This window comes from Dysidea avara, chromosome 10 (assembly GCF_963678975.1).
Source record: "Dysidea avara chromosome 10, odDysAvar1.4, whole genome shotgun sequence".
Taxonomy (NCBI): Eukaryota; Metazoa; Porifera; class Demospongiae; order Dictyoceratida; family Dysideidae; genus Dysidea; species Dysidea avara.
In genome coordinates this window covers 30,166,383-30,192,921 of record NC_089281.1, presented here as the reverse complement: position 1 = coordinate 30,192,921, position 26,539 = coordinate 30,166,383, and the positions used below count along the sequence as shown (strand labels likewise).

The 26,539-nt window shown below is 42.8% G+C and overlaps 2 protein-coding genes across 2 annotated transcripts in view; both read right to left on the bottom strand.

Moving 5' to 3' along the window:
• LOC136237049 (bridge-like lipid transfer protein family member 1) overlaps positions 1-12,168 on the bottom strand; it is a 30,588-nt gene extending 18,420 nt beyond the window's left edge. The window contains exons 1-7 of the mRNA XM_066027313.1: positions 11,134-12,168; positions 7,369-8,272; positions 5,829-7,095; positions 5,384-5,456; positions 4,745-4,969; positions 4,325-4,469; positions 4,185-4,277 (exon numbers count right to left, since the gene is read on the bottom strand). Coding sequence (XP_065883385.1) covers positions 4,185-4,277; positions 4,325-4,469; positions 4,745-4,969; positions 5,384-5,456; positions 5,829-7,095; positions 7,369-8,272; positions 11,134-11,954 — 3,528 coding nt within the window. The 5' untranslated portion in view covers positions 11,955-12,168. The remainder of the gene's footprint in view (positions 1-4,184; positions 4,278-4,324; positions 4,470-4,744; positions 4,970-5,383; positions 5,457-5,828; positions 7,096-7,368; positions 8,273-11,133) is intronic.
• Positions 12,166-26,496, bottom strand: LOC136236904 (bridge-like lipid transfer protein family member 1). Its single transcript, XM_066027134.1, has 22 exons — positions 26,269-26,496; positions 26,118-26,196; positions 25,888-25,937; positions 24,434-24,503; positions 24,279-24,377; positions 23,458-23,509; positions 22,896-22,985; positions 22,765-22,844; positions 22,225-22,295; positions 22,058-22,172; positions 20,896-20,976; positions 20,772-20,847; positions 20,548-20,724; positions 18,356-18,473; positions 18,106-18,264; positions 17,718-17,815; positions 17,292-17,663; positions 17,043-17,246; positions 16,188-16,331; positions 15,975-16,136; positions 13,064-13,267; positions 12,166-12,318 (listed from the first exon to the last, which is right to left on the bottom strand). The coding sequence occupies exons 1-22, from the start codon at positions 26,447-26,449 to the stop codon at positions 12,166-12,168; spliced, it is 2,835 nt and encodes a 944-aa protein (XP_065883206.1). The 5' UTR covers positions 26,450-26,496.
• Positions 26,497-26,539: the final 43 nt, after the last annotated feature.

Sequence of the window (26,539 nt, the reverse complement as noted above, 5' to 3'; positions counted from 1 at the left end):
CATCAGCATCTCATCCTCCAATTGGCCCAGGACCTGGGTGGCAGACAATGGCTAGTTACGATTGGGAATACAGGGAATGGGCAGCAGCCAAGTCTGTAAGAGTTTGGGAAGAACTAAATCTCTCCATCTATGGGAGGTGCCTGCCCCGCCCATCAGCTGCAGTGCCACAAGATTCCCTGACCTCTGAAGTTCTGGTGTGTTACAAGTAGAACCAGGGGAATTGTCAATGACCCAAATGTAAATACCTCCACGTGTGTTCGGATTGCAGGGGGCTGCATAGGAGGAGCCAGTGCCACTTGAGGAAGGTGTGGAAGTAATCCCTGGCCTCAAGTCATATCTCAGTATCCAGTGTTTTATTGATTAAGAACATTACAATCATTCCATTGTACCTGTATATACTCTACTTATGTGTATTTATCAGGAGCTGGCCTCCTTGTGTTTATCTTTATTGAGTTGGTCTCAAATATTTTACGCATATCATTATGGAATAGTTACACTGTCAGGGTATCATGTGCCGATGGATTGTGTGACAATGGGTGCGAGTACCAGATGGCACCACATGTATTCCTTGTGCAACAGCTGCAGCTTGCACCGGATATTGTTGGAGGTGGCCTGTATTTCTATTCATGGGTCCCCTTGTGGTTTTGTTCTTGGTCTGGGTTAAATAACATAACAAATAGCTAAATAAGTTAAAAGAAAACACACACAAACTCACAAGGGGTTAGGCCTCACTTTTAAGCTAGGACAAAATGGTTGGGCTCCATCTCTGGGTGTGTAACATCTGCTTCCTCCTTCCATTCTATAAATCCAGAGCTCAGCCTGTTCACAGGTGGCATGGTGAAGGAGAATCAGTACCTGTACATTGATGACTTGCTAGCCTTGGACAGTTGCCGAGGGAATAAGGACTCCGTCTATCCGATCATTTCATATGAGATTCAGACCTCGCTTCATTGGAGGACCTGGGAGGCACAGCTCACCAATCATCCTGATCCTGTCTTCACTAACTACATTATGGCTGGAATCCGCACAGGGTTCAAGATTGGTTTTCACCGCTCCCAACCACTAGTAAGGGCAAACTGCAACCTTCACTGTCCTAGGCCGGTGCTAGTGTCAGATTATTTGTCACATGAGGTTGATTTGGGCAGAATGTGGAAATGTCCCTTTGGGGTTTTCCCCAAGGGAATTCATACCAGCCCGATTGGCCTAATACCCAAGAAGAATCGGCCTGAGGCTTACTGTGGACCTCTCGTCCCCTCTGGATTCTAGTGTGAACAATAGGATCAGCCGCTGAATTCCATCTACAGCAAGGAGGTCCACATGATGCACCTTGTGCGTCTGCTGGTGTTCTTTGCAGCTAGATATAATTTTTGGTTCTCTGTGACTCACATCCCTGGACGGCTAAATTCTCAGGCGGACGCCATCTTGAGGAATCATGTGGATCAATTTCTTGCAGAAGTTCCCCTAGTGTCACCTTCCCCATCTCCAATCTCTCCATCCATGATGAAACTCCTGTCGCCGAGCGTGACCTGGCTCTGGATCCAGTTGTTCAAAGCAGTCACCTCCACGTGATACCAGTACCGGACCATATTCACTTATTCCAATTGACTGATTTATTCACGTGTGCTTATGACGTCATCTCACATGACGTGTAACCTTTGTGTATCTCTATTAAATTTTCTGTACTTAGCTAGGGCTCTTACTAAGTGCATACATTTGTGCCAGCTAAATTCATTGCAATGTTGTCTCATGCCCCATGTTTAGACCCTGTGGTTACCTCAGTTGCTCAACTGGATTCAGCCATGAGGAGGTACTACATAGCTGACTTAGCAGCATCCTCTCACAAGACCTACCAGTCAGCAGAACGCCGCTACTTGGGCTTCTGCAACAGTTTTACCCTCCACCCCCTACCAACATCAGAGGCCACCCTTTGCTACTTTGTGGCATGTCTGGGTCAACAAGGACTGTCTGAAAGCTCCATCCGGACATACTTGTCAGGGATCCGTCAGCTGCAGATCTCCCATTACTTCCCAGATCCCAACATTGCTCAAATACCACGCCTGCGACAAATTCTCCGGGGTATTAAAGCTGAGAGAGGCAAGAGAGGGGTGCCATCCCATTCCCGGCTGCCCATCACCCCCATGGTCCTGAGCTTTTTTGGATCACTGAGTGCCCCTGGTTTGACTCAGTAATGCTCTGGGCAGCAGCTGTTGTTACCCTTTTCACTTTCTGCCGCTCTGGGGAGACCACAGTAGCCGATGACTCAGGATTCGACCCCACTGCTCATCTCTCATTCTCTGATGTGGCGGTGGATCGCCCAGTTTACCCACTGGTGGTGTATCTGCTCATCAAGCACTCCAAGATGGACCAAGGCAGGGAGGGCGATAAGGTGTTCATAGGTCAGACAGGCGATGACCTCTGTCCAGTCAGTGCCCTCCTGGACTATCTGAAATTGCGTGGAGGTGCTCCAGGAGCATTGTTCCGCTGGCAAGATGGGTTTCCCCTCTCCTAATCTGGATATGTGGCTGCCATCCGATGAGTACTCTCCGCTGCTGGTCTCCCAGCGGAGGATTTTGGAGGATACAGCTTCAGAATAGGGGCAGCCACAACTGCTACCGTGGCAGGCCTGGAGGATTCCACTATTCAGGCACTGGGTAGATGGAGGAGCGCGTCCTACCAGCTGTACATAAAAAAGGATCCCCAGCACCTGGCAGCAGTTTCAGCTACTTTGTCAAAGTTTTTGTGACCTTATATTCCAGTATACATGACCGTATATTTCAGTATATCCTGTAACGTATCCGTTGCTGTTTCACGTTAGCGTTCAGAGCCCTCATAAATCCAACCTGGTCAAGGTTGTTTGAATGGGTGAATGGGTGCTAGTGTGCTGTAGCGTTGTCACTGTGGGGAAATGCTAGCCTGCTGCCCTCGCAGTCTAGCTTAAATGGGTTTGGCATCCCCAAGGCCTCGAAGGGAGAGAAGGTAACATATACCTAATCACATCCGGCTTGCATGTTCTTAGCTGGTTACCATGCTCAGCATCCAGGCAAGAGCCCCTCCTGTCGGTTACAGCTGCTGTCACATGATTTTGGCGTGACACCACGATCGGAAATTCGAGGAAACTGTAAGCCTACAGCACACAGGCCCATTCTCCCATTCTGAATCCCTACTAGTACGGTATACTTAGAGCCGATAAAGTTAAAAATTGTTCAAGTGTCCTAATTATTCAAGTGTCCTAATTGTTCAAGTGTCCTAAAGATCAAAAGAAGTGTCCCCCTCGGTGGCAATGCAAAAAAATTACCCTCAATAACCATATATGTGACCTAATTTTAGAAAACTGTCGATATACACACATTTATCAAAATTCATTTTATTGGTTCTTTGTTGTCTACAGGGATGGAGGAATGGAATGGCAAAGCAGTAGACACCCGGACGAACGAATAAATCAATATGTACAGAAGACATCGAGAAAATAATCTACAGGCACTTACATAAACCATCATAACTTACTGATACAACGGTGTACGGAGTTGAATCTTTGTTCATTGTATTCGCCATGAATTTGTGCATCCACCAAGGTATAGTTTTTGCCAAAGATATTCTTCTGTGATCCAGAAGTAAAGCGAATTCATTGAAGAAAAATCGTCGTAAATTCTTTCATCACTGCAACGTAAACAAACGTCCGTAACTCAGAAACCCACCTGTGTATAAGATGAAACAAGGATTTTGGAACTCTATATGAATAGGGAAACACGATGGTGCCCAGGATTTATCCACTGGAGTGTCAATTCACCAACCAGCAAGGCAATAAAAAATTGCATAATTTTTTTCTGAAGCTTGCATTTTTTACCCATTGTTTTTGAATGCGTCTTATTACAAAAGTACTGTTGTGCGTATATCGACGGTTTTCTGAAATTAGGTCACATATGGTACTAACATTTTGGAGAATATATATACTGAGGCCAGGGTTTATGTAAAACTGTTCACTTGAAAACATAAAGTGGATTGAGGTCTTTCAGCAGAAAGTATTGCTAGTCAAAAGTGGAAGCTTTGAAAAATTTGGACCTCATTATGACACTATGACATACTTTATTTGGACCTCATTATGACACTATGACATACTTTATTTGGACCTCATTATGACACTATGACATACCTTATTTGGACCTCATTATGACACTATGACATACCTTTGGTGAAAACCTCAACACAGAGTCAGCAATCTCAACACTGAATCGAAGACTACTAGCAGTTTCCAACAACACAGTAACTCCAGCCCCAATCTAACAAATGCTAGTGAATATTTGCAGCAGTAAGGGTGTGTGGCTACCTTGTATGACACAGTGAGAGAAGGTAGTGGTAGAATAGTAGCTGTGACAGTCTTAATAACAACTTGTACTGAACCTTCAGGAAGTTGTGAAGGTAAGTTAGTGATTGATAGAGTTGAACCCTGCTCTGCTGCGACCTTTGTTGGGCTAAGAAGATAACAAATATTATCATTGCTCTCTGTATTATGACAATACACAAGTGTACTTAAAAGTGATTTTGCAGTGAAACAACAGACACCTTGAAATGTAGTAATGAGGTGTGATGGCCCTCACACCAGGATCACATGATACAGTCCAAAGTGTTTGAAACTAACCTCCATATTAAGGGGCAAGTCCCAACATACCATATTGCAGCAAAAACAGGCCAAAAATTCCACTCCCAAACTATTTGGTGTTCACTGCTATGAATCATATTTACTTACTGGTGGTGGCTGGAGGCAGGGAATAGTTCTTGATAAAGTTGCTGAAGTTGAGGGAAGTGATCCTGGAATTGTCGATGTATGACAATCGGTGACTGTTTCACATCAATTTGTGCTTGTACACAATGCAACACAGTTTGATACTCTACTGACATGTTGTGAGAGTGATACTTGAAAGCCAGCAGGAAACTGATTGGCTGCACTGACACTGAAGTCAGTTCCACGCCACTGTAAAAAACAAGAGTATATAATATGAAGTAGTGGAACAACACCCCACTAGTCCAGTAGCTTGGTTAACACTAACCCAGTAACATGGTTAACACTGACCCAGTATCATGGTTAACACTGACCCAGTATCGTGGTTAATACTGACCCAGTAACATGGTTAACACTGACCCAGTATCATGGTTAACACTGACCCAGTATCATGGTTAATACTGACCCAGTAACATGGTTAATACTGACCCAGTATCATGGTTAATACTGACCCAGTAACATGGTTAACACTGACCCAGTATCATGGTTAATACTGACCCAGTATCATGGTTAATACTGACCCAGTATCATGGTTAATACTGACCCAGTAACATGGTTAACACTCAACCAGTAACATGGTTAACACTAGTTAGTACAGTAGCTTACAGTTCAATGTTGTAGAGTTTCAGTGATCCTTTGTTTAGTGTACCAGACATTGAGCCACTACTTGGTAGCACACCTAATAGTGGACAGACATTTATCACACATACAAACTTACCATACCTATTATGAGAATTGATTCATACAGGTCTAGTTTCTTTCCTTTCACTACCAAACTTTGGAATAGCCTACAACCAGTAACTGTTTGCTCACCTTCTATTACAGAGTTTAATAACCGATTACTAAATGAACTATAGAATTTTCAATTATGTGTATGATTTTGTTATTGATTTTGTGCACACTGCATTTATACTCGCTGTGTGAGGTTCTGCAATAATACTACTACATCAAATACTTAGCAATGTGGGCAAGCAGATTGTGATGTATAGTTTTTGCTGAACTAGACAGTACACAATGTAGCCTAATAACACAACTAGCAAATGGTACTCACCACTCAATTGCTTCTTGGATGGTCGGTCAAAATTACAATTAACAGATCCAGTAAGCTTTTGTAATTCAAGAGCTGCTTTAAATGGAAACACCTCACTAGCTAAAACAATCTCATTAAAGTGAAACAGAAGGAAAATACTAGTTGCAGTTTTGCTGCTGTTCTCTGTAGTAATCTGTGTTCCCTCGTTACTAACTGGTAAGAGATGGTCAATATTAACAGGTGAAGGAGTCCTTGTAGAATAGTCCACCTCATCTCCAGCACTAACACTTTCACTACCAGACAATGGTAGGGAAGGGACTTGCAAACGATTGCCTGAGACACGAGTATGATCTGAGCCACGCCCCTCTTCTGCTTGCAGCAGCCCATCAAGAGAAGATGGTGTTGGAGGCTCAGGAGTTTGTCGTACTTGCTGTGGACTTGATGGAAGGGACCTGACTAGTATAGACATTGGAACTGATAAATGATTTGTACCAGTGTCTTTGTCTGCAGCTATCAGAGACTGTACTAATGAATGAGAGAAGGAGTCTAACTCATAACAAGGAGTATCTGGTTTATCTATCCCTCCCTCAATAGCAATGGCCACGTCGTCATTTTCAGTTCTGTTAGTCTCCCACAACTTTTGTATTGCTGGAATCATACTAACGTATCTTAACAGTGGTACACTGGTGTTTACCTGTAGCAGGTTCAACCCTACAGTACCACAAGTCTTCAACTGAGATGATTCTAGTTGTTCAGGATTGTCTACTGTTAACTTCAATGACTTCTCCATATCAAACAACAAACTCTGTGTCCCACTGGTAGTGGATTCCTTACTGACATTACACTTCACGTTAATGTTGCTACAAAACACTTCAGGGTCTCTATCAACCGAGTCAGTAAATACCTGGCCTTGCACAGACCATAACACAAGGCTCAATTCAACCTCTGCTATTGCATTAACTGGCTTCCCCTGTACACTAAGACCACAACTCCACAATAGTGGCACAACAGATTGTTGTAGCTGACGTAGTGAGCTGTAGCCATATTGATTGAACTGAACACAAGAAGGGGAATCAACACTGGTAGAATGTCTCTTGATGCTGCTTGACTTGTGTCTTGATCTCTTTAGAAATCTACATCCCAACCCCATTACCATGGCAACGAGACCAGCATTATGAGGTATTAGATTGTCAGTAGTTGTCATGGTAACACCAGGTAGCATACGACATAGCTGATATACAGTACTAGATCTCAACTTGTAAGAGTTCTTGCTCAGTGGTAAGTGTGCCTGGAAGAATGATACAACATAAACTAAACTGATATTAGCAGAGACAAATAAGTAGCAAAGTTACAAATAATGTGGGAACGAGAGCCTTTGGCAAATTTCTATAAAGAGGTTGTAGGTGAAGATGTATGGACACCTGTTGGGAATAAAATCTTTGTCTTTATATGGAGATTATTTCTGTTGTGCTCCTAATTTGGAGAGATAGTTAAGATATGGTTTGTCCAAACATAACACTCTATATCCCCACATGTCTAGATCTATCACTATACAAATTACCTTATCCGGCACATCTTCTCCATCTTGTTGTAGGATACTAGCCAACAATTGAGCCATTACTTGTTTGCGTTGTTGAGTCTTAACATTGATCAATCTTGATGCTGATGTGATACACTTGGACACAGCACTCCTCCACTGATCAGCAAACCTGCACACCAATAATAAATCCTGTGCAGTATTCTTAAGGGGTGTGGCTACCTGTAGCCACACCTCCTTGATCTGCAGCAGCACAGCTACACGTGATGTATTGGTGGGTAATTCACCTCCAATCTGTGACATCTTGTTAGTAGAAGGTGATAACACATTTGGAGTAACAGTATTCTTGATAGTGCCCACTACAGTACCACTAGTGGTAGTGACACTTGTTTCAACCATATCCCTCATGTCAATACCAATCCTTGATGTGTGGCTAGGTAACTTGAGCATGAAGCCTAGTTTGTTAGATCCAATGGATGGAGTATGAATATCACTGACATTAAGTGTAACAATTTGTAGTTGTATCACGGGACAGTTAATGGTGGATGATACTGATGACTGCTCCTCAACAGCACCTCGTAATGAAGGACTGGTTGACTGTATTGATGGGTAGACCTTGTATAATGTATTACATGACACATTAGTAGCAAATAAGGTCAGTAGACAAGCTGAGCTGATTACTTCCTGAGTGGTCTTACTGCAGTTACTAACTAGCTGAACAGCCAGGTGACACTGAGGTGACATTGATGCTGAGAAATACAGTGTTGGGTAGTGTGTAGTTGATGTAGTTTGTAATTGTGGTTGTTGTTTACAAGCTGTGTTCTGTCCGATCATGTTGTTAGCGTGAGCTAGACACTTATCAAGTAATACATCCACAATAACAGTAGGACTCTGCTGTTGTACCCATCGCTGTGCTGTCTTCATAACACTACAGTGAATAACATGGGAAGTGTCCGCTATCCCAAACCTTCAGGGACTTGTTCTTGGTGTTGATAATGTTGCATATACATGTGTGCAGTATGTGTGTGTGTGTGTGTGTGTGTGTGTGTGTGTGTGTGTGTGTGTGTGTGTGTGTGTGTGTGTGTGTGTGTGTGTGTGTGTGTGTGTGTCTGTGTAGTGTGTGTGTGTATGTAGTGTGTGTGTAGTGTGTGTGTGTGTGTCTGTGTATGTGTGTGTGTAGTGTGTGTGTGCTTGTATGTGTATGTGTGTGTGTAGTGTAGTAGTGTGTGTGTGTGTGTGTGTATGTGTGTGTGTAGTGTAGTAGTGTGTGTAGTGTAGTCGTGTGTGTGTAGTGTAGTAGTGTGTGTGTGTGTGTGTGTGCGTGTAGTGTGTGTATGCGTGGTAGTGTGTGTGTGTGTGTGTGTGTAGTGTGTATGTGTAGTGTGTGTAGTAGTGTAGTAGTGTGTGTAGTAGTGTGTGTGTAGTGTGTGTGTGTGTGTGTGTAGTGTAGTAGTGTGTGTGTGTGTGTGTGTGCGTGTAGTGTGTGTATGTGTGGTAGTGTGTGTGTGTGTGTGTAGTGTGTGTGTGTGTGTATGTGTAGTGTGTGTAGTAGTGTGTGTAGTGTGTGTGTAGTGTAGTAGTGTGTGTTTGTATGTGTATGTGTGTGTGTAGTGTGTGTAGTGTAGTAGTGTGTGCGTAGTGTGTGTGTGTGTGTGTGTGTGTGTGTGCGTGTAGTGTGTGTATGTGTGGTAGTGTGTGTGTGTGTGTGTATGTGTAGTGTGTGTAGTAGTAGTGTGTGTGTGTGTGTGTAGTGTGTGTGTGTGTAGTGTGTGTAGTAGTAGTGTGTGTGTGTGGCGTGTGTGTAGTGTAGTAGTGTGTGTGTGTGTGTGTGTGTGTGTGTGTGTGTGTGTGTGTGTGTAGTGTGTGTGTGTGATGTGTGTATGTAGTGTGTGTGTGTGTGTGTGTGTGTGTGTGTGTGTGTGTGTGTGTGTGTGTGTGTGTGTGTGTGTGTGTCTGTGTGTGTCTGTGTAGTGTGTGTGTGTATGTAGTGTGTGTGTAGTGTGTGTGTGTGTGTCTGTGTATGTGTGTGTGCTTGTATGTGTATGTGTGTGTGTAGTGTAGTAGTGTGTGTGTGTGTGTGTGTGTGTGTATGTGTGTGTGTAGTGTAGTAGTGTAGTCGTGTGTGTGTAGTGTAGTAGTGTGTGTGTGTGTGTGTGTGTGCGTAGTATGTGTATGCGTGGTAGTGTGTGTGTGTGTAGTGTGTGTGTGTGTGTGTGTAGTGTGTGTAGTAGTGTAGTAGTGTGTGTAGTGTGTGTGTAGCGTAGTAGTGTGTGTGTAGTGTGTGTGTGTGTGTGTAGTGTAGTAGTGTGTGTGTGTGTGTGTGCGTGTAGTGTGTGTATGTGTGGTAGTGTGTGTGTAGTGTGTGTGTGTGTGTGTGTGTGTAGTGTGTGTGTGTAGTAGTGTGTGTAGTGTAGTAGTGTGTGTTTGTATGTGTATGTGTGTGTGTAGTGTAGTAGTGTGTGTAGTGTAGTAGTGTGTGCGTAGTGTATGTGTGTGTGCGTGTAGTGTGTGGTAGTGTGTGTGTGTGTGTATGTGTAGTGTGTGTAGTAGTAGTGTGTGTGTGTGTGTGTAGTGTGTGTAGTAGTAGTGTGTGTGTGTGGTGTGTGTGTAGTGTAGTAGTGTGTGTGTGTGTGTGTGTGTGTGTGTGTGTGTGTGTGTGTGTGTGTGTGTGTGTGTAGTGTGTGTGTGTGTGTGTGTGATGTGTGTATGTAGTGTGTGTGTGTGTGTGTGTGTGTGTGTGTGTGTATGCACTTCAATAGAGCAATTAGGCAAGTGTAGTTTGGACAACTTGAGGCGCACAAAGGCTCAAACAAATAGTCACTTTAGCTTTATGAATATCAATAATTCTTTAGTGATAACAGTTGTAAAATCAGATACAAGAGTATACAATGGGGGAAGGCTCACCCATTATATACTCTTGTTAGATGTAGTAGAATCTATTTTACTAATACTGCTCGTAAAGTCAAATATTTACACCAAAGAAGCTCAAGTCTGTGTGAACAAAAGATCATAGTTGGTCACAAATTTGATAGTTGAATACTACCCAAACAAATGTCAATCTGAAAGCCAGATGCAAACGCGTACATATATACATACATTATGTATGTATGCATGTATGTATGTATGTATGTATGTATGTATGTATGCATGTATGTATGTATGTATGTATGTATGCATGTATGTATGCATGTATGTATGCATGTATGTATGTATGTATGTATGTATGTATGTATGTATGTATGTATGTATGTATGTATGTATGTATGTATGTATGTATGTATGTATGTTACGTACATGCATACATACGTATGTATGTGCGCTGTATGTGTGTGTGTGTGTGTGTGTGTGTGTGTGTGTGTGTGTGTGTGTGTGTGTGTGTGTGTGTGTGTGTGTGTGTGTGTGTAGATGTGTATGTATACATACATACATGCATGTTTTTACAGGCAGCATTTTAGGTGGCGCGCGCATCATTTTTGGGGAATCCTTACTTAACAGTACTGTTTGGTACATAAATACATAGTTTTTCTTTATTCTTGCAAAAGTGTTCATTATTCCCACCATTACCTCAGCTTGTTGCACCAGATGCCATATTATTTGCCCTGTACACACATTAACATGCAGGATTACTTGCGAGCAAAATGGGTGCCACACCCTTTAATTAGCAAAGTTTTAAATTGCTCACACTCTCGTGAGACAGGGTTGCGTTTGAGTGGTACATACCGTACCTACAGATGTACTGTACACACACACTACACACACACACACTACACACATTATGGATACACTCACCAATCCACTGCATCAAGGGCTGAAGAGTGTAGTCTCAGAGAACATTTCTCTATTAACTTGATACTCACAGACACTTTAGCTGCTGTTGGCGAATGAGTCACCTCATCTGGCGCAAGTTGCATGGTTACCTTTGGCAATACTGAAGGGACATGACTTCTGTATCGTGGACACATTATAGTGACACGGCGAGGCTGGGACCTCTGGGGTGATAGTTGAGTAGTGATGACATAAGGACAAAACGTTACAGTAGATGTCCAGCATTTGGGAAGATCCTTAGTGACTTCATTAGGTTGTGGATCAGTGGCTAACTCATCAAGATCACTAGCAAACTCTGATAGAGCAGACATGAATGACTCAGCACTTGATGAAGATGATGGAGTTTCTTTATCATCTTCCTTCACATCAACAATTTTGCTGTTTAATGAGTACACAGAACGATTGAGTGTCCATAGAGAGCTATAGTCTGTTACATCTTCGTTATTGCCGACTCTTAGTCGTGTTAACATTGTGTGCACACTACTAACCCCATCAGGGTGACTGAGTGAGTCCTCACCGGTATGAATTAGTCTACGACTACCTTGTCTGCTCATGTGATGACTGTATAAACTCCCTCCTCTGTTAGCTCTCCTTAGTAAACCGTCTGGCTCATCTTCTCCACCTTGGAAAGCTGGTGTCCTCTTGAGTGAACCTTTCCGTGGAAAAGTCTGATAAGCAGATGGCATCTGTGCTGGAGCATTCTGCTGTTGTAGCTGGACAAAGTATTTGTTCTTTTCAAGTGTACCATCAAAGAAACTGCAGCCACCAAAACAACCACAGACCATTTCACTGTCATAAAGTGAGTGAGTAATACAATCACCTAACTGAGTCCTTGGCCACAAGAAATATAACCTTCTCTGTAAGGCATCAGCTTTGAGTAGAAACTGAAGTTGTCGAGATGGAAAGTATTCATCGGGGTTTCTGGTGTTTATCTGACCACGAATTCTCCCTACAGTTAGTTGGCCGACTTCTACCACTCTAATAGACGGCACACTACTAGAGAAGAGACGGCACACTACTAGAGAAGTTGGATAGAGGGTATTCTGGGGACACATAGATGTGGGACTGTATGCCATGAAGGAGAAATGTCACTCCCCAAGTGGCTTCATCACCTTGTAGGTTACAAGCTGCCAGACCAAACCCTGGAACCTGATAAGAGTAAGTGGTAATAGTTACATTTACAAATACTGCAGTGCACATTACATCATACCCAGTGACACACTGTCACTGTGTATGGTGTAGCGACTACACCATACACAGTGACACACTAGACTACACCACACACTGTGACACACTACACCACACAGTGACACAATAGACTACACCACACACAGTGACACACTAGATTACACCACACACAATGACACACTAGACTACACCACACACAGTGACACAATAGACTACACCACACACAGTGACACAATAGACTACACCACACACAGTGACACACTAGACTACACCACACACAGTGACACAATAGACTACACCACACACAATGACACACTAGACTACACCACACACAGTGACACAATAGACTACACCACACGCAGTGACACAATAGACTACACCACACACAGTGACACACTAGACTACACCACACACAGTGACACACTAGACTACACCACACACAGTGACACACTAGACTACACCACACACAGTGACACACTAGACTACACCACACACAGTGACACAATAGACTACACCACACACAGTGACACACTAGACTACACCACACACAGTGACACAATAGACTACACCACACAGTGACACACTAGACTACACCACACACAGTGACACATTAGATTACACCACACGCTAAACTACACCACACACGGTGACACACTAGACTACACCACACACTAAACTACACCACACAGTGACACACTACACTCACTGTAAGGCGTAGGAGATGGTTCCCTTCCATTAAGGTCACGTCACATGGACAGACAGACACGGTGAACACTCGGTACTTCATGATCCCAACTAGTGGCTCTACTAATGGTTCCTCCAATACTCCTCCAGGGGCCACTACCATCTCATCTCCCGGACTAGTTACATGAGCTACTGTTGACTGTAGCCAGTCAACTACCACCAGTACCTAATGAAGTACAATATATCCCTCCACAAGAAGATGGTAAACAATACTAGTAGTCTACATATCCTGTAGGTTTACTAGAAACTTGTACTCCACACCAGTTGACTGAGGCCCACTGTACTATGCAAAGTATTTGGCTCAGTCTTTGAAAAACTATTTCAATAAAGAAACAGCTAGTCCTTTGTGTTCCAAAACCTCCTTTATAAAAACATACTGGTTGTCTTAACAGCTAGTCCCTACTACTATACAGGCTCTCTAGTACCTACTACTATACAGGCTCCCTAGTACCTACTACTATACAGGCTCTCTAGTACCTACTACTATACAGGCTCTCTAGTACCTACTACTATACAGGCTCCCTAGTACCTACTACTATACAGGCTCCCTAGTACCTACTACTATACAGGCTCCCTAGTACCTACTACTATACAGGCTCCCTAGTACCTACTACTATACAGGCTCCCTAGTACCTACTACTATACAGGCTCCCTAGTACCTACTACTATACAGGCTCCCTAGTACCTACTACTATACAGGCTCCCTAGTACCTACTACTATACAGGCTCTCTAGTACCTACTACTATACAGGCTCCCTAGTACCTACTACTATACAGGCTCCCTAGTACCTACTACTATACAGGCTCCCTAGTACCTACTACTATACAGGCTCCCTAGTACCTACTACTATACAGGCTCCCTAGTACCTACTACTATACAGGCTCCCTAGTACCTACTACTATACAGGCTCTCTAGTACCTACTACTATACAGGCTCCCTAGTACCTACTACTATACAGGCTCCCTAGTACCTACTACTATACAGGCTCCCTAGTACCTACTACTATACAGGCTCCCTAGTACCTACTACTATACAGGCTCCCTAGTACCTACTACTATACAGGCTCCCTAGTACCTACTACTATACAGGCTCCCTAGTACCTACTACTATACAGGCTCCCTAGTACCTACTACTGTACAGGCTCCCTAGTACCTACTACTATACAGGCTCCCTAGTACCTACTACTATACAGGCTCCCTAGTACCTACTACTATACAGGCTCCCTAGTACCTACTACTATACAGGCTTCCTAGTACCTACTACTATACAGGCTCCCTAGTACCTACTACTATACAGGCTCTCTAGTACCTACTACTATACAGGCTCCCTAGTACCTACTACTATACAGGCTCCCTAGTACCTACTACTGTACAGGCTCCCTAGTACCTACTACTATACAGGCTCTCTAGTACCTACTACTATACAGGCTCTCTAGTACCTACTACTGTACAGGCTCCCTAGTACCTACTACTATACAGGCTCCCTAGTACCTACTACTGTACAGGCTCCCTAGTACCTACTACTATACAGGCTCCCTAGTACCTACTACTATACAGGCTCTCTAGTACCTACTACTATACAGGCTCTCTAGTACCTACTACTATACAGGCTCCCTAGTACCTACTACTGTACAGGCTCCCTAGTACCTACTACTATACAGGCTCCCTAGTACCTACTACTATACAGGCTCTCTAGTACCTACTACTATACAGGCTCCCTAGTACCTACTACTGTACAGGCTCTCTAGTACCTACTACTGTACAGGCTCCCTAGTACCTACTACTGTACAGGCTCCCTAGTACCTACTACTGTGCAGGCTCCCTAGTACCTACTACTATACAGGCTCCCTAGTACCTACTACTATACAGGCTCCCTAGTACCTACTACTATACAGGCTCCCTAGTACCTACTACTATACAGGCTCCCTAGTACCTACTACTATACAGGCTCCCTAGTACCTACTACTATACAGGCTCCCTAGTACCTACTACTATACAGGCTCTCTAGTACCTACTACTATACAGGCTCCCTAGTACCTACTACTATACAGGCTCCCTAGTACCTACTACTATACAGGCTCCCTAGTACCTACTACTATACAGGCTCCCTAGTACCTACTACTATACAGGCTCCCTAGTACCTACTACTATACAGGCTCCCTAGTACCTACTACTATACAGGCTCTCTAGTACCTACTACTATACAGGCTCCCTAGTACCTACTACTATACAGGCTCCCTAGTACCTACTACTATACAGGCTCCCTAGTACCTACTACTATACAGGCTCCCTAGTACCTACTACTATACAGGCTCTCTAGTACCTACTACTATACAGGCTCCCTAGTACCTACTACTGTACAGGCTCCCTAGTACCTACTACTATACAGGCTCTCTAGTACCTACTACTATACAGGCTCTCTAGTACCTACTACTGTACAGGCTCCCTAGTACCTACTACTATACAGGCTCCCTAGTACCTACTACTGTACAGGCTCCCTAGTACCTACTACTATACAGGCTCCCTAGTACCTACTACTATACAGGCTCTCTAGTACCTACTACTATACAGGCTCTCTAGTACCTACTACTATACAGGCTCCCTAGTACCTACTACTGTACAGGCTCCCTAGTACCTACTACTATACAGGCTCCCTAGTACCTACTACTATACAGGCTCTCTAGTACCTACTACTATACAGGCTCCCTAGTACCTACTACTGTACAGGCTCTCTAGTACCTACTACTGTACAGGCTCCCTAGTACCTACTACTGTACAGGCTCCCTAGTACCTACTACTGTGCAGGCTCCCTAGTACCTACTACTATACAGGCTCCCTAGTACCTACTACTATACAGGCTCCCTAGTCCCTACCTGTTCAGTGGCTAATGCTCCCTCAACTCTTCCCACATCAAGGTCCATTATCCAGGCATACTCCACTCTCTCCTTATAGAGTGTCTCATTCAGTCCGTGCCCTCGGAACATCACACTGGGTATAGTCAACTGTCCCAGGATTGTCTTGCCATCCAAACAGCCCTAGGTGGTGACACAACATATGACATGCTACAGGGGGTAGTGGTGACACACCTGTGTTGGTACTAGTATGGATACAGCCTCCACATTGATTGCAACTCTTGTATCATATTGTTGATATGCAAACTCTACTTGCAAGAGGTCAGCATGTCCAGAAGGTAACGGTAGGTTCTGTCCATCAGTATCTCTTGGTAGATGCTGCGAACACAAGCAGTGAACAAGATCACCAATAGCAAGAGTTAATAATAACTCTTATTATTAACTCTTGCCAATAGTGTGTAAAATTAGTGCTCGGCGGTATTGAAATTTGAATACACGGTATTAGTAACAAGAAAATATTGTGGTATATCGATATATATAGTTACTGTAACTATTGCATCATTTCTTGGGTCTAGTATGAAGCAGTATACATCCCAAGAACAAAAAAAAAATTATAGTTTAGTACAAGTAGGCATGTGTCATAATGTGACAACCTCAAGTTCTTGTTTAGATTGTGTCTGCTAAACTATCAACAAATTGGGTAATTAAACACCAAAGGCTGGGTTAAAAGCAATCCTATACTGGTATTCATCGATATACCGATATTTTGATATACTGACTATCAAAGGCTGTCATGGGATGATAACCGGTTATGATAATTTATCACGATAAACGGCATTACCGGTGTATCGCAGAGCACTATGTAACATCCAACAAATTAAACCCCCAGTGCTGGCTATGAGGTTTGTATCTAGAGCTAAGTATAGTCCCACTTTGGGAGTCTCTCTATAGAGACCATGTAAAAAGGAAATTCAAGAAGTGGATTAGACAACAATTTAATATGCTGCAGTAGTGACACTTGCACTTTTGTAAGTGACAAATCCCCACCCCAAATCACAACAGGAGTCATCAATAGATGGTACCACGTACCACAGGGAATTCTATCGTTCCATTGGGTAATCTGAACGTGATGTATATCTCTAGAAAATGTTCCACAGAATCATAACAGTTATCGGTCAGCAGGGGTGGAGCAAAATCAGCCGTAGCCTTAGGGCTAATCTCCTCTGGCTGTGATGACTGGGAATCAGTCGAATCAAACACTGTCAGATTAGGGAAATCCCCTGTGTAGTTCCCCTAATTCTGAAATAACAACAAATGAATACAACAAACACACTTTACCTTAAGCCCTAACAGATCTCGGACTAACACTCCAAATATTCTCAGTACGATGTCAGGAACTTCAACTTCTACTTTCAGAACATTTGGCCGAACCCCATTTTCTCTTTCCACACAATTAGCAAAACTGGAATACTTTACTTGTATAGAAATGGCCTGACTGCAAGCCAGGTCAACCCATCCATCTTGGTACGTTGTATTCTGTACCCATCCCAGAGGGAACCGCTCCCGGCTACTATCATAAGCCCCGGCCTCCTGTGTGTGCAGGTGACTAGGCCATCTCCAGCGATGTTTATTAATTGATGACAGAGCAAAAATGCTCTCTTTTGTCGTACATGATGGTGGAACGTAACGTCTCAGGGCTAAATTCTGCCCCTGCAAAAGGACACTAGCCATTCCCTTCAAAATCCCTCCAACCAACACACTTACCTCAGCTGAGAAGTTAATCTTCTGTTCAACAGGAAGGAAATCAGTAAAGGGGAACTCAAAATTGAGGGTCCCTGTCTTACCACACACTGCAAGACGACCTAGAAAGAATGAGAATAAAAATTACAACAAAATATTATGTAGCAAACCTAGCACAGCACTGGAGCTATATACCTATATGCAACAATAGCTGAACAATTACTGAAAATTACTGAACAATAACTGGACTTAACCACATTTCCTGTAGATCATTATGTAACTGGGTTGTAAGAATTGTGATCCTAAAATTAACACCACTTCACTACACTAATTTAATATGGACTGTTAGGTAACCCTTATCCCTCATTCTGGGATAATAGACACATGCCTAATACCCTTATAAGGCACATACAGTTCTCATTCCTGGCCATGCCAGACACATCCATCCAGTTGTAATGGTTAGTATAGAGGAACACTTCATAACAACTCAGTTGTACTGCCACCTGCCACTGGACTGGGACAAACGTCATCAGGTCTGAGGGAGGACCAGTGTTCCAGTCATCTAACAAGTCTGTAATGTACACAACATGTGTTATCACTGAACTGTATAGTACACTACAATGATAACAATATACTACAATATACTACAAATGTATCTATACCTCCGATGAAGTCAATATAAGGGAAGAGGATGTTACAGTTCAGTTGGTCTAAAGTAACATGCATGTCCCATGTCTGTAGACCATTCCATATCCGAGGAAAGTGTAAATCTGTTCTCAGCTGTAGAACAAGAACCATGTGTTAGCTGTACAATAGTAGACAGAGCTCACTCCTTCAATTTGGGAACCAGAAATTTTGATCCATTATTAGCACAATAAAGACTGTTGGGACCAAAATCTTTGTCTTTGTATTGTACTTCACTGAATCTTAAGAAAGGGACCACCACACACACACACTACACACACACACACACACTACAAACACACACACACACTACAAACACACACACTACACACACACACACACACACACACACACACACACACTACAAACACACACACACACACATGCACACACACACACACAAACACACACACACACACACACACACACTACAAACACACACACACACACACACTACAAACACACTACACACACACACACACACACACACACACACTACAAACACACTACACACACACTACAAACACACACACACACACTACACACACACACACACACACACACACACACACACACACACACACACTACAAACACACTACACACACACACACGCGCACACACACACGCACACACACACACACACACTACAAACACACACACACTACACACACACACACACACACACGCACACACACACTACAAACACACACACTACAACACACACACACACACACACACACACACACACACACACACACACACACACACACACACACTACAAACACACACACACACACACACACACACTACAAACACACACATACACACTACACACACACACACACACACACGCACACACACACTACAAACACACACACTATGCACCACACACACACACACTACACACACACACTATAAACACACACACACACACACGCACGCACGCACACACTACTACCACACACAATCACACTACACACACACACACTACAAACACACACACGCACGCACGCACGCACACACACTACAAACACACACGCGCACACACTACACACACACACACATGCACGCACACACTACACACACACACACACACACTACACACTACAAACACACACGCGCACACACTACACACACGCACGCACGCGCACACACTACACACACACACGCATGTACACTACATGCCACGCACGCACAAGCGCACACACTACACACACACACACTACACACACACACACACACACACACACACACACACACACACACACACACACACACACTACAAACACACGCACACACACACACACTACAAACACACACACACACGCACGCACACACACTACACACACGCACGCACACACACTACACACACGCACACTAAATACCACACACACACACACTACACACACACGCGCGCATGCACACACACACCACACACACACACTACAAACACACACACGCATGCGCACACACTACACACACTACAAACACACACGCACACACACTACACACATGTACACACACACACACTACAAACACACACTACACACACACACACACACCACAAACACACACTACACACACACACACACACACACACACACACGCACGCACGCACACACACTACAAACACACACACACACACACTACACACATGTACACACACACACACTACAAACACACACTACACACACACACACACACCACAAACACACACTACACACACACACACACACACACACACACACGCACGCATGCGCACACACTACACACACACACGCATGTACACTACATGCCACGCACGCACAAGCGCACACACTACACACACACACACTACACACACACACACACACACACACACACACACACACACACACACACACACACACACTACAAACACACGCACACACACACACACTACAAACACACACACACACTACAAACACACACACACACGCACGCACACACACTACACACACGCACGCACACACACTACACACACGCACACTAAATACCACACACACACACACTACACACACACGCGCGCATGCACACACACCACACACACACACACGCATGCGCACACACTACACACACTACAAACACACACGCACACACACTACACACATGTACACACACACTACACACACACACACTACACATACTGACCTTAGCATATTGGGCCTGACCAACAGGCTGGTAAGCCAGGCTGGTCTTCAAGCTAGGAGATCTGAACAATCCCTCTACAACTGATGTGTACCCATCATTGTATGTAATCCAGGGTAGTATGATCTTTAGGTAGCTTCTTGGGTCAACTGAGAATGTCAGACTAGCCATTCCATCATCCTAGAGTAATGGACTTTTAGTGATATATCCAAAACTTCCATTCACACCTTTTTGGTGGCAAATGGTAGAACAATATGGCCACCATCTTGAAGTGTTACCGTGATAACAAATTGATTGTATATCCTGCAGGGTTGTCATAGCAACAATACCATTAATGGAGGAAAGGCACACCTCTTCTCTCCTTCAGAAGGGAACCGAGTCACTTCAGCATCACAGCAGTCATTTGGGAAGAAGAACCTCTGCAGCTCTGTCCTGAGAGAGAAAACAAATACCATACAACGGGTAATTTCCAAGGGGAATTTTTTTTGCATTTTCCGGACAATCCGCAAAAAAATTTCCACCTTGAAATATGCAGTTCAGTCAAAATGGCATTGTTTAATGCATAAAAGATCTTGAAGAAGCAAAGTATTCCCCTTCAAAATTTTGATAAATAGCCATCATATGTATGTCATCAGGTATAGATGCCATAGAAGAAACCTCTGCAATAAATCCACTCTGTACACTAAGAAATGAAAAACAATTCTAATCAAAGCACATGTAAATTGGATTAGGGATAAAAAAAAAAGTAGCGAAACAAGGGAATGGTTAAAAAGTGGTGAAGTGAAACAAGGAAGGTTGCTATACACTAGTGGACCTTAAATCCCTAAACTTTCCTTTTTAATAACAAAATTATAACAAATGAACTGCATTAAAGAAAGAGTACTGCCAGGCATGGCAAAAAATAATTTTGTATTAGAACATGTGCCCGAAGCCCCGAACAATCAATTACATAATGGAAAGGGAGGTGACAACTACACTTTGTTTTCAGCATGCTCCACCCAATACACAGCATTACAGCATCAGTCAGTCAGTGTGTGTGTGTTGTGTGTTTGTTGTGTGGGTGTGTGTGTTGTGTGTTTGTTGTGTGTGTTGTGTGTGTGCGCGCGCGCGCGCACGTGTGTGTGTAGGTCAACTGAACAGAATATGGAGGGTATATGTATACTATACATATGGTACATATTTGAGCGTAAATCGGATGGCTGCAGGTTCGAGGCTACCTAGGTCCAGTCATGGATTTTTTCTCCTTTCTCCAACTTTTCAAACACACCTTAAGTAGCTAAAGTCTTTGAGCAGGCTGTAGGACCAGGTGTCCTACAGCCCTTCAGCACTTGTGCTGTAAAGCATTAATATTGCTCTAAAAAGCTATGTAATTTCTTCACAAATTTTGGTGGCCTTATCACCATTGCTATAGAAGAATGCAGTGAGACTTTCTGTGCTACCTGTGGATAAGCTGCAGCATCATGAGCCTCAGCACTTTATTGCCACACCCACAAATGGCAACATGTTTCCTTACCTGTATCTATGGATAGCTGGTCCTGCGTGTATTTCAGATGAGCCCCCAAAGTTTAGCTCCATGGTGAACTCAGGATGTTTCACTTCAATGGATTGTCTGTTGTTAGGGGTAGGACCTGTAACAGACCATAACATGGTGGACACATCTATATATGGTATGGAGGATACCTGGCATATCCACTGTGTATAATAATGAGGCATCTCTGGATCGGCCGAACACGACACGGTCTGAGGTACCCCTATCAGCATCACATTGTAGTAACTTCAATTTTGTTACAAAGTGTGTGTAAGTAGGTATACATGTACACAGAGCACATTCGTGCAAGTAACGTGTAAGACACTTCTAGATGACTAATAGTTAATGCAGAGATTTCACTAAGGGTTTTATACACTTTGCTATATAGGTCATAAGCTCAATTAAACTCCTGGCTTGTCACTTAATCATATAATGAAAGGTAGTGTATTTACTTGACTAAACACTGTGATGTTTATTACTAAAAATTTATATGGCAACTATTTGAACTTGACCACCACTCAATGCTCAGAATGACGTTGAAGCCCTTATGTTCAAAATCAATAGTTGGACCACTCAAGTGCGGAAGCTACTATTGAAGAAGTAATTATGGTATGTGTAGAAGTGGCAAGACTTCTGAGAGGGACAGGAGCCAGCACAGACTAATGTAGTTTACAGGAGACACAACCACTAACTTGTTTGGCTCCCAATATGCCTCTACCTCAGTACCTTCACAACCCATCACATAACGATACTCATCATAGACACAAGATGCCTGAATAACATAGAATACACCAATAACTTCCATAGCAACAAGCTAACATACCAGTTGATATGAATATGTAAACAATCCTTTATTCATGTAGATTACGAGATTGTGGTCCAGTACCTGGCTGTTGCCTAGTACAATTTTCACCTGCACAAACCACAATATACAACACAGTGATGATCAATATCACAGTGATGATCAACATCAAAGTGATGATCAATCATATTGTAATACAGTCAATTTCAGTCGGTGTGTGCATGAAAGTAGAATAGCTAATGAAACTAGCAGACTTTGGCTTATTAGTCTTGGAGCATCTGCCTGGCTGCCTCAAGACTCTTTGTACACCAGCAACAGAACATTATGTACATCACAGAAGGTAGCTATAGTTTTTGTATGACAGCAATAATTAAAGGAAGTCGCATGTAAGATTTAGACCAATCAAATTGCTTATTTTTAAAACATTAGACAACACGTGACTTATTTAAAATTACTGTCACACAACCAATATCTGCTAATACTTGTGCTAGTTAGAAGAACACCTTATTGTACCTTTTGGCTCCACAAATAAATAATTAGCCACATCAAAACTGTTCCCACCCTCAGCAAGTAATGTGATTACCTTCTTCATGTTGCAAGTGATCCTAGGGGTAATCCCCATCCAGCTGTGACCACTAATGAATATGAAATATTTCAGTTGCAACTTGTAACATCAAGTGACATCAAGTGACATGTAACATCAAGTGACATCAAGTGACATGTAACATCAAGTGACATCAACTAACATGTAACATCAGCTGACATCAGCTGACATGTAACATCAAGTGACATCAACTAACATGTAACATCAAGTGACATCACCTGACATGTAACATCAAGTGACATCAACTAACATGTAACATCAGCTGACATCAGCTGACATGTAACATCAAGTGACATCAACTAACATGTAACATCAGCTGACATCAGCTGACATGTAACATCAACTAACATGTAACATCAAGTGACATCATATTCAACATGATGTCAGTTGATTTCAGTTGATGATTTTAGTTGATGTCAGTTGATATCAACTAATATCAACTGACATAAACTAACATCAACTAACATCATCAACTGACATCAACTGACATCAAATGACATGTAATACATGCACATTAGTATCAGTGTTCAACTCTGTAGCAAGTACTTGTTACAATCATGTCTCACTTGACTTGTATAGTGATGTAAACAAAACAAATTATATACACTACACTACACCACACACACACACAAGCACGCACACACAAGCACGCACACACACAAGCACGCACACGCACGCACGCACATACACACACACTACACTACACTACATCACACACACACACACACACACACACACACACACACACACACACGTACGCACACACACAATACATCACACATACAATACAATATACATGCCTGGCTTCAGTTTCTGTACTCAGACCACTAACATCATCACCAGGGCTAGCATGCCATTGCTTTTGGAATTTCCTCTCTACTTCCTTGTAGGCTTCAGTCCTGAGGGGTGGAAACAGGTTTGACCTGTAGTGTTACCAGTTTAACGGGTTGTTTACCTGTTATACCAATGAAACCTGATCCCATTTAACTGCAAAAAGAGCTCAACCTCCTTCCAGTCACGATACACTAAAGTATCAGTCAACACAGTGGATCATATCAACAAGCTGGTTTAACATGTGGTATTTTAATTGACTGAAATAGTGTGGCTGCCTTCATAGCATATTGTAAATGTTGTGGAAAACTACTACACAGCACAAACATACACACGATACAATCATACAAGCATGCTTGCACACACTACACATTGCAGTGTGCACATGGAAGGATGCATTGTGAGTTCTGTATAGTGGGCACTTCTTGAATAGGTGGTCTTATTAACGAGGTCATGAAGTAAACCTTTGGGACTTACTTGACATGGTCACTATAATGAGGTGGTCTTATTAATGAGGTCATGAAGTACACCTTAGCTATGTTTGGGACCTACTTGACATAGTCACTATAATGAGGTGGTCTTATTAATGAGGTCATGAAGTACACCTTAGCTATGTTTGGGACCTACTTGACATGGTCACTATAATGAGGTGGTGTTATTAATGAGGTCATGAAGTACACCTTAGCCATGTTTGGGACCTACTTGACATGGTCACTATAATGAGGTGGTGTTATTAATGAGGTCATGAAGTACATCTTAGCTATGTTTGGGACCTACTTGACATGGTCACTATAATGAAGTGATCTTATTAATGGGGTCATGAAGTACACCTTAGCTATGTTTGGGACCTACTTGACATGGTCACTATAATGAGGTGGTGTTATTAATGAGGTCATGAAGTACATCTTAGCTATGTTTGGGACCTACTTGACATGGTCACTATAACCAATTATAGTGACCACATCAAGTAGCTATAGTTCCCAAGCACAGCTAACACCAAATAAAGTTACCATGTCAAATAATAGGCCACTCAATAAAATTCATTGTCCATTTCCCACTCACATGCAAATTCTCTTCCGCATGGTTTCATTCATTATGATGTAAACTGAACATTTTATATCACGTGAATGTGTAGCAGTTGTACACAGGCATTATTTTCTAGCAATAACCTTATTCACACCGAGCTTTTATACTGTATTTCATGGCCTTAGTTTAGCTCTAATAGCTGTTGTGTGTGTCATGGATTCAAAAAATTAGTAGCATAGCTATTGTAATGAATAATGAACCGCCTGCCCGCACGCAGTTTTGAGATCAATGAAAATGAAATAATGAATTTTCTTAGAGTGGCCTTAGGCTCCAAACTTAAGGGGCATTTCATTATTCAGGCCACATTAGCCTTGAGGAGCAACACTACTGGTGTTATGAAGCCATTATTGTTTCCATAACTACAACAAATTAACATGGAGCTTAACAATCTAATCTGAATGCTATGCAAAGAGGTTAAAAATGTCCATGAATTATGATTTTGCTTTGTGAACTTTGTTACTATAAAGAAATTCCTCTTAACAATGCACTCACCTTTTTGTGCACCTTTCCACCATTTCAGGCTGGCATAGCCATCAACAATACTACAAAAGGAACAAAACAACAGCGCTCAGCTATGGTATGTCTTAAACAGTGGCATAACCACACAAAGGCTATACAGTCACTCCTGGCCTTAGCCTGCAATATGGAGCTAGTGGTAAGCCCTGGTGATGATAGCTGAAAGCGCTGGTGTTCACAGAGACTGTCTACACATACACGCTCACCTAACACTATAGTCCAAGGTAGTGTAGCGTACGTTAGTGAATAATATCCTGCCAGCAAACAAGGACACTCGTACTGATCCTATATAGTACAACGAGTTAGTTTGTGAACAGTGAAAAGAAAATTAGTAAATTATGCAAACAAACTACTCACCGATGGTGACATGAGAATCATTTAAAAATCTGTTAGTCAGCCAGCTCAGCAAAAGGGCGAGTAGTCTGGTATGATAGAACAGACAGAATAGTGTCCATAACACGCTCAACACCACGGGTAGGGTTAATAGCGCATGAGTTGTAGTCCCGCAAGACCCTCCTTCACTAGTGGTGTCGTCCATTTCGCTCCTTTCGCCCAGCCATTAGTATCTGATACGCCCTGCGGCTTATCAATGAGTAAACTTACGATTATACTATTTTAACGCGCATCC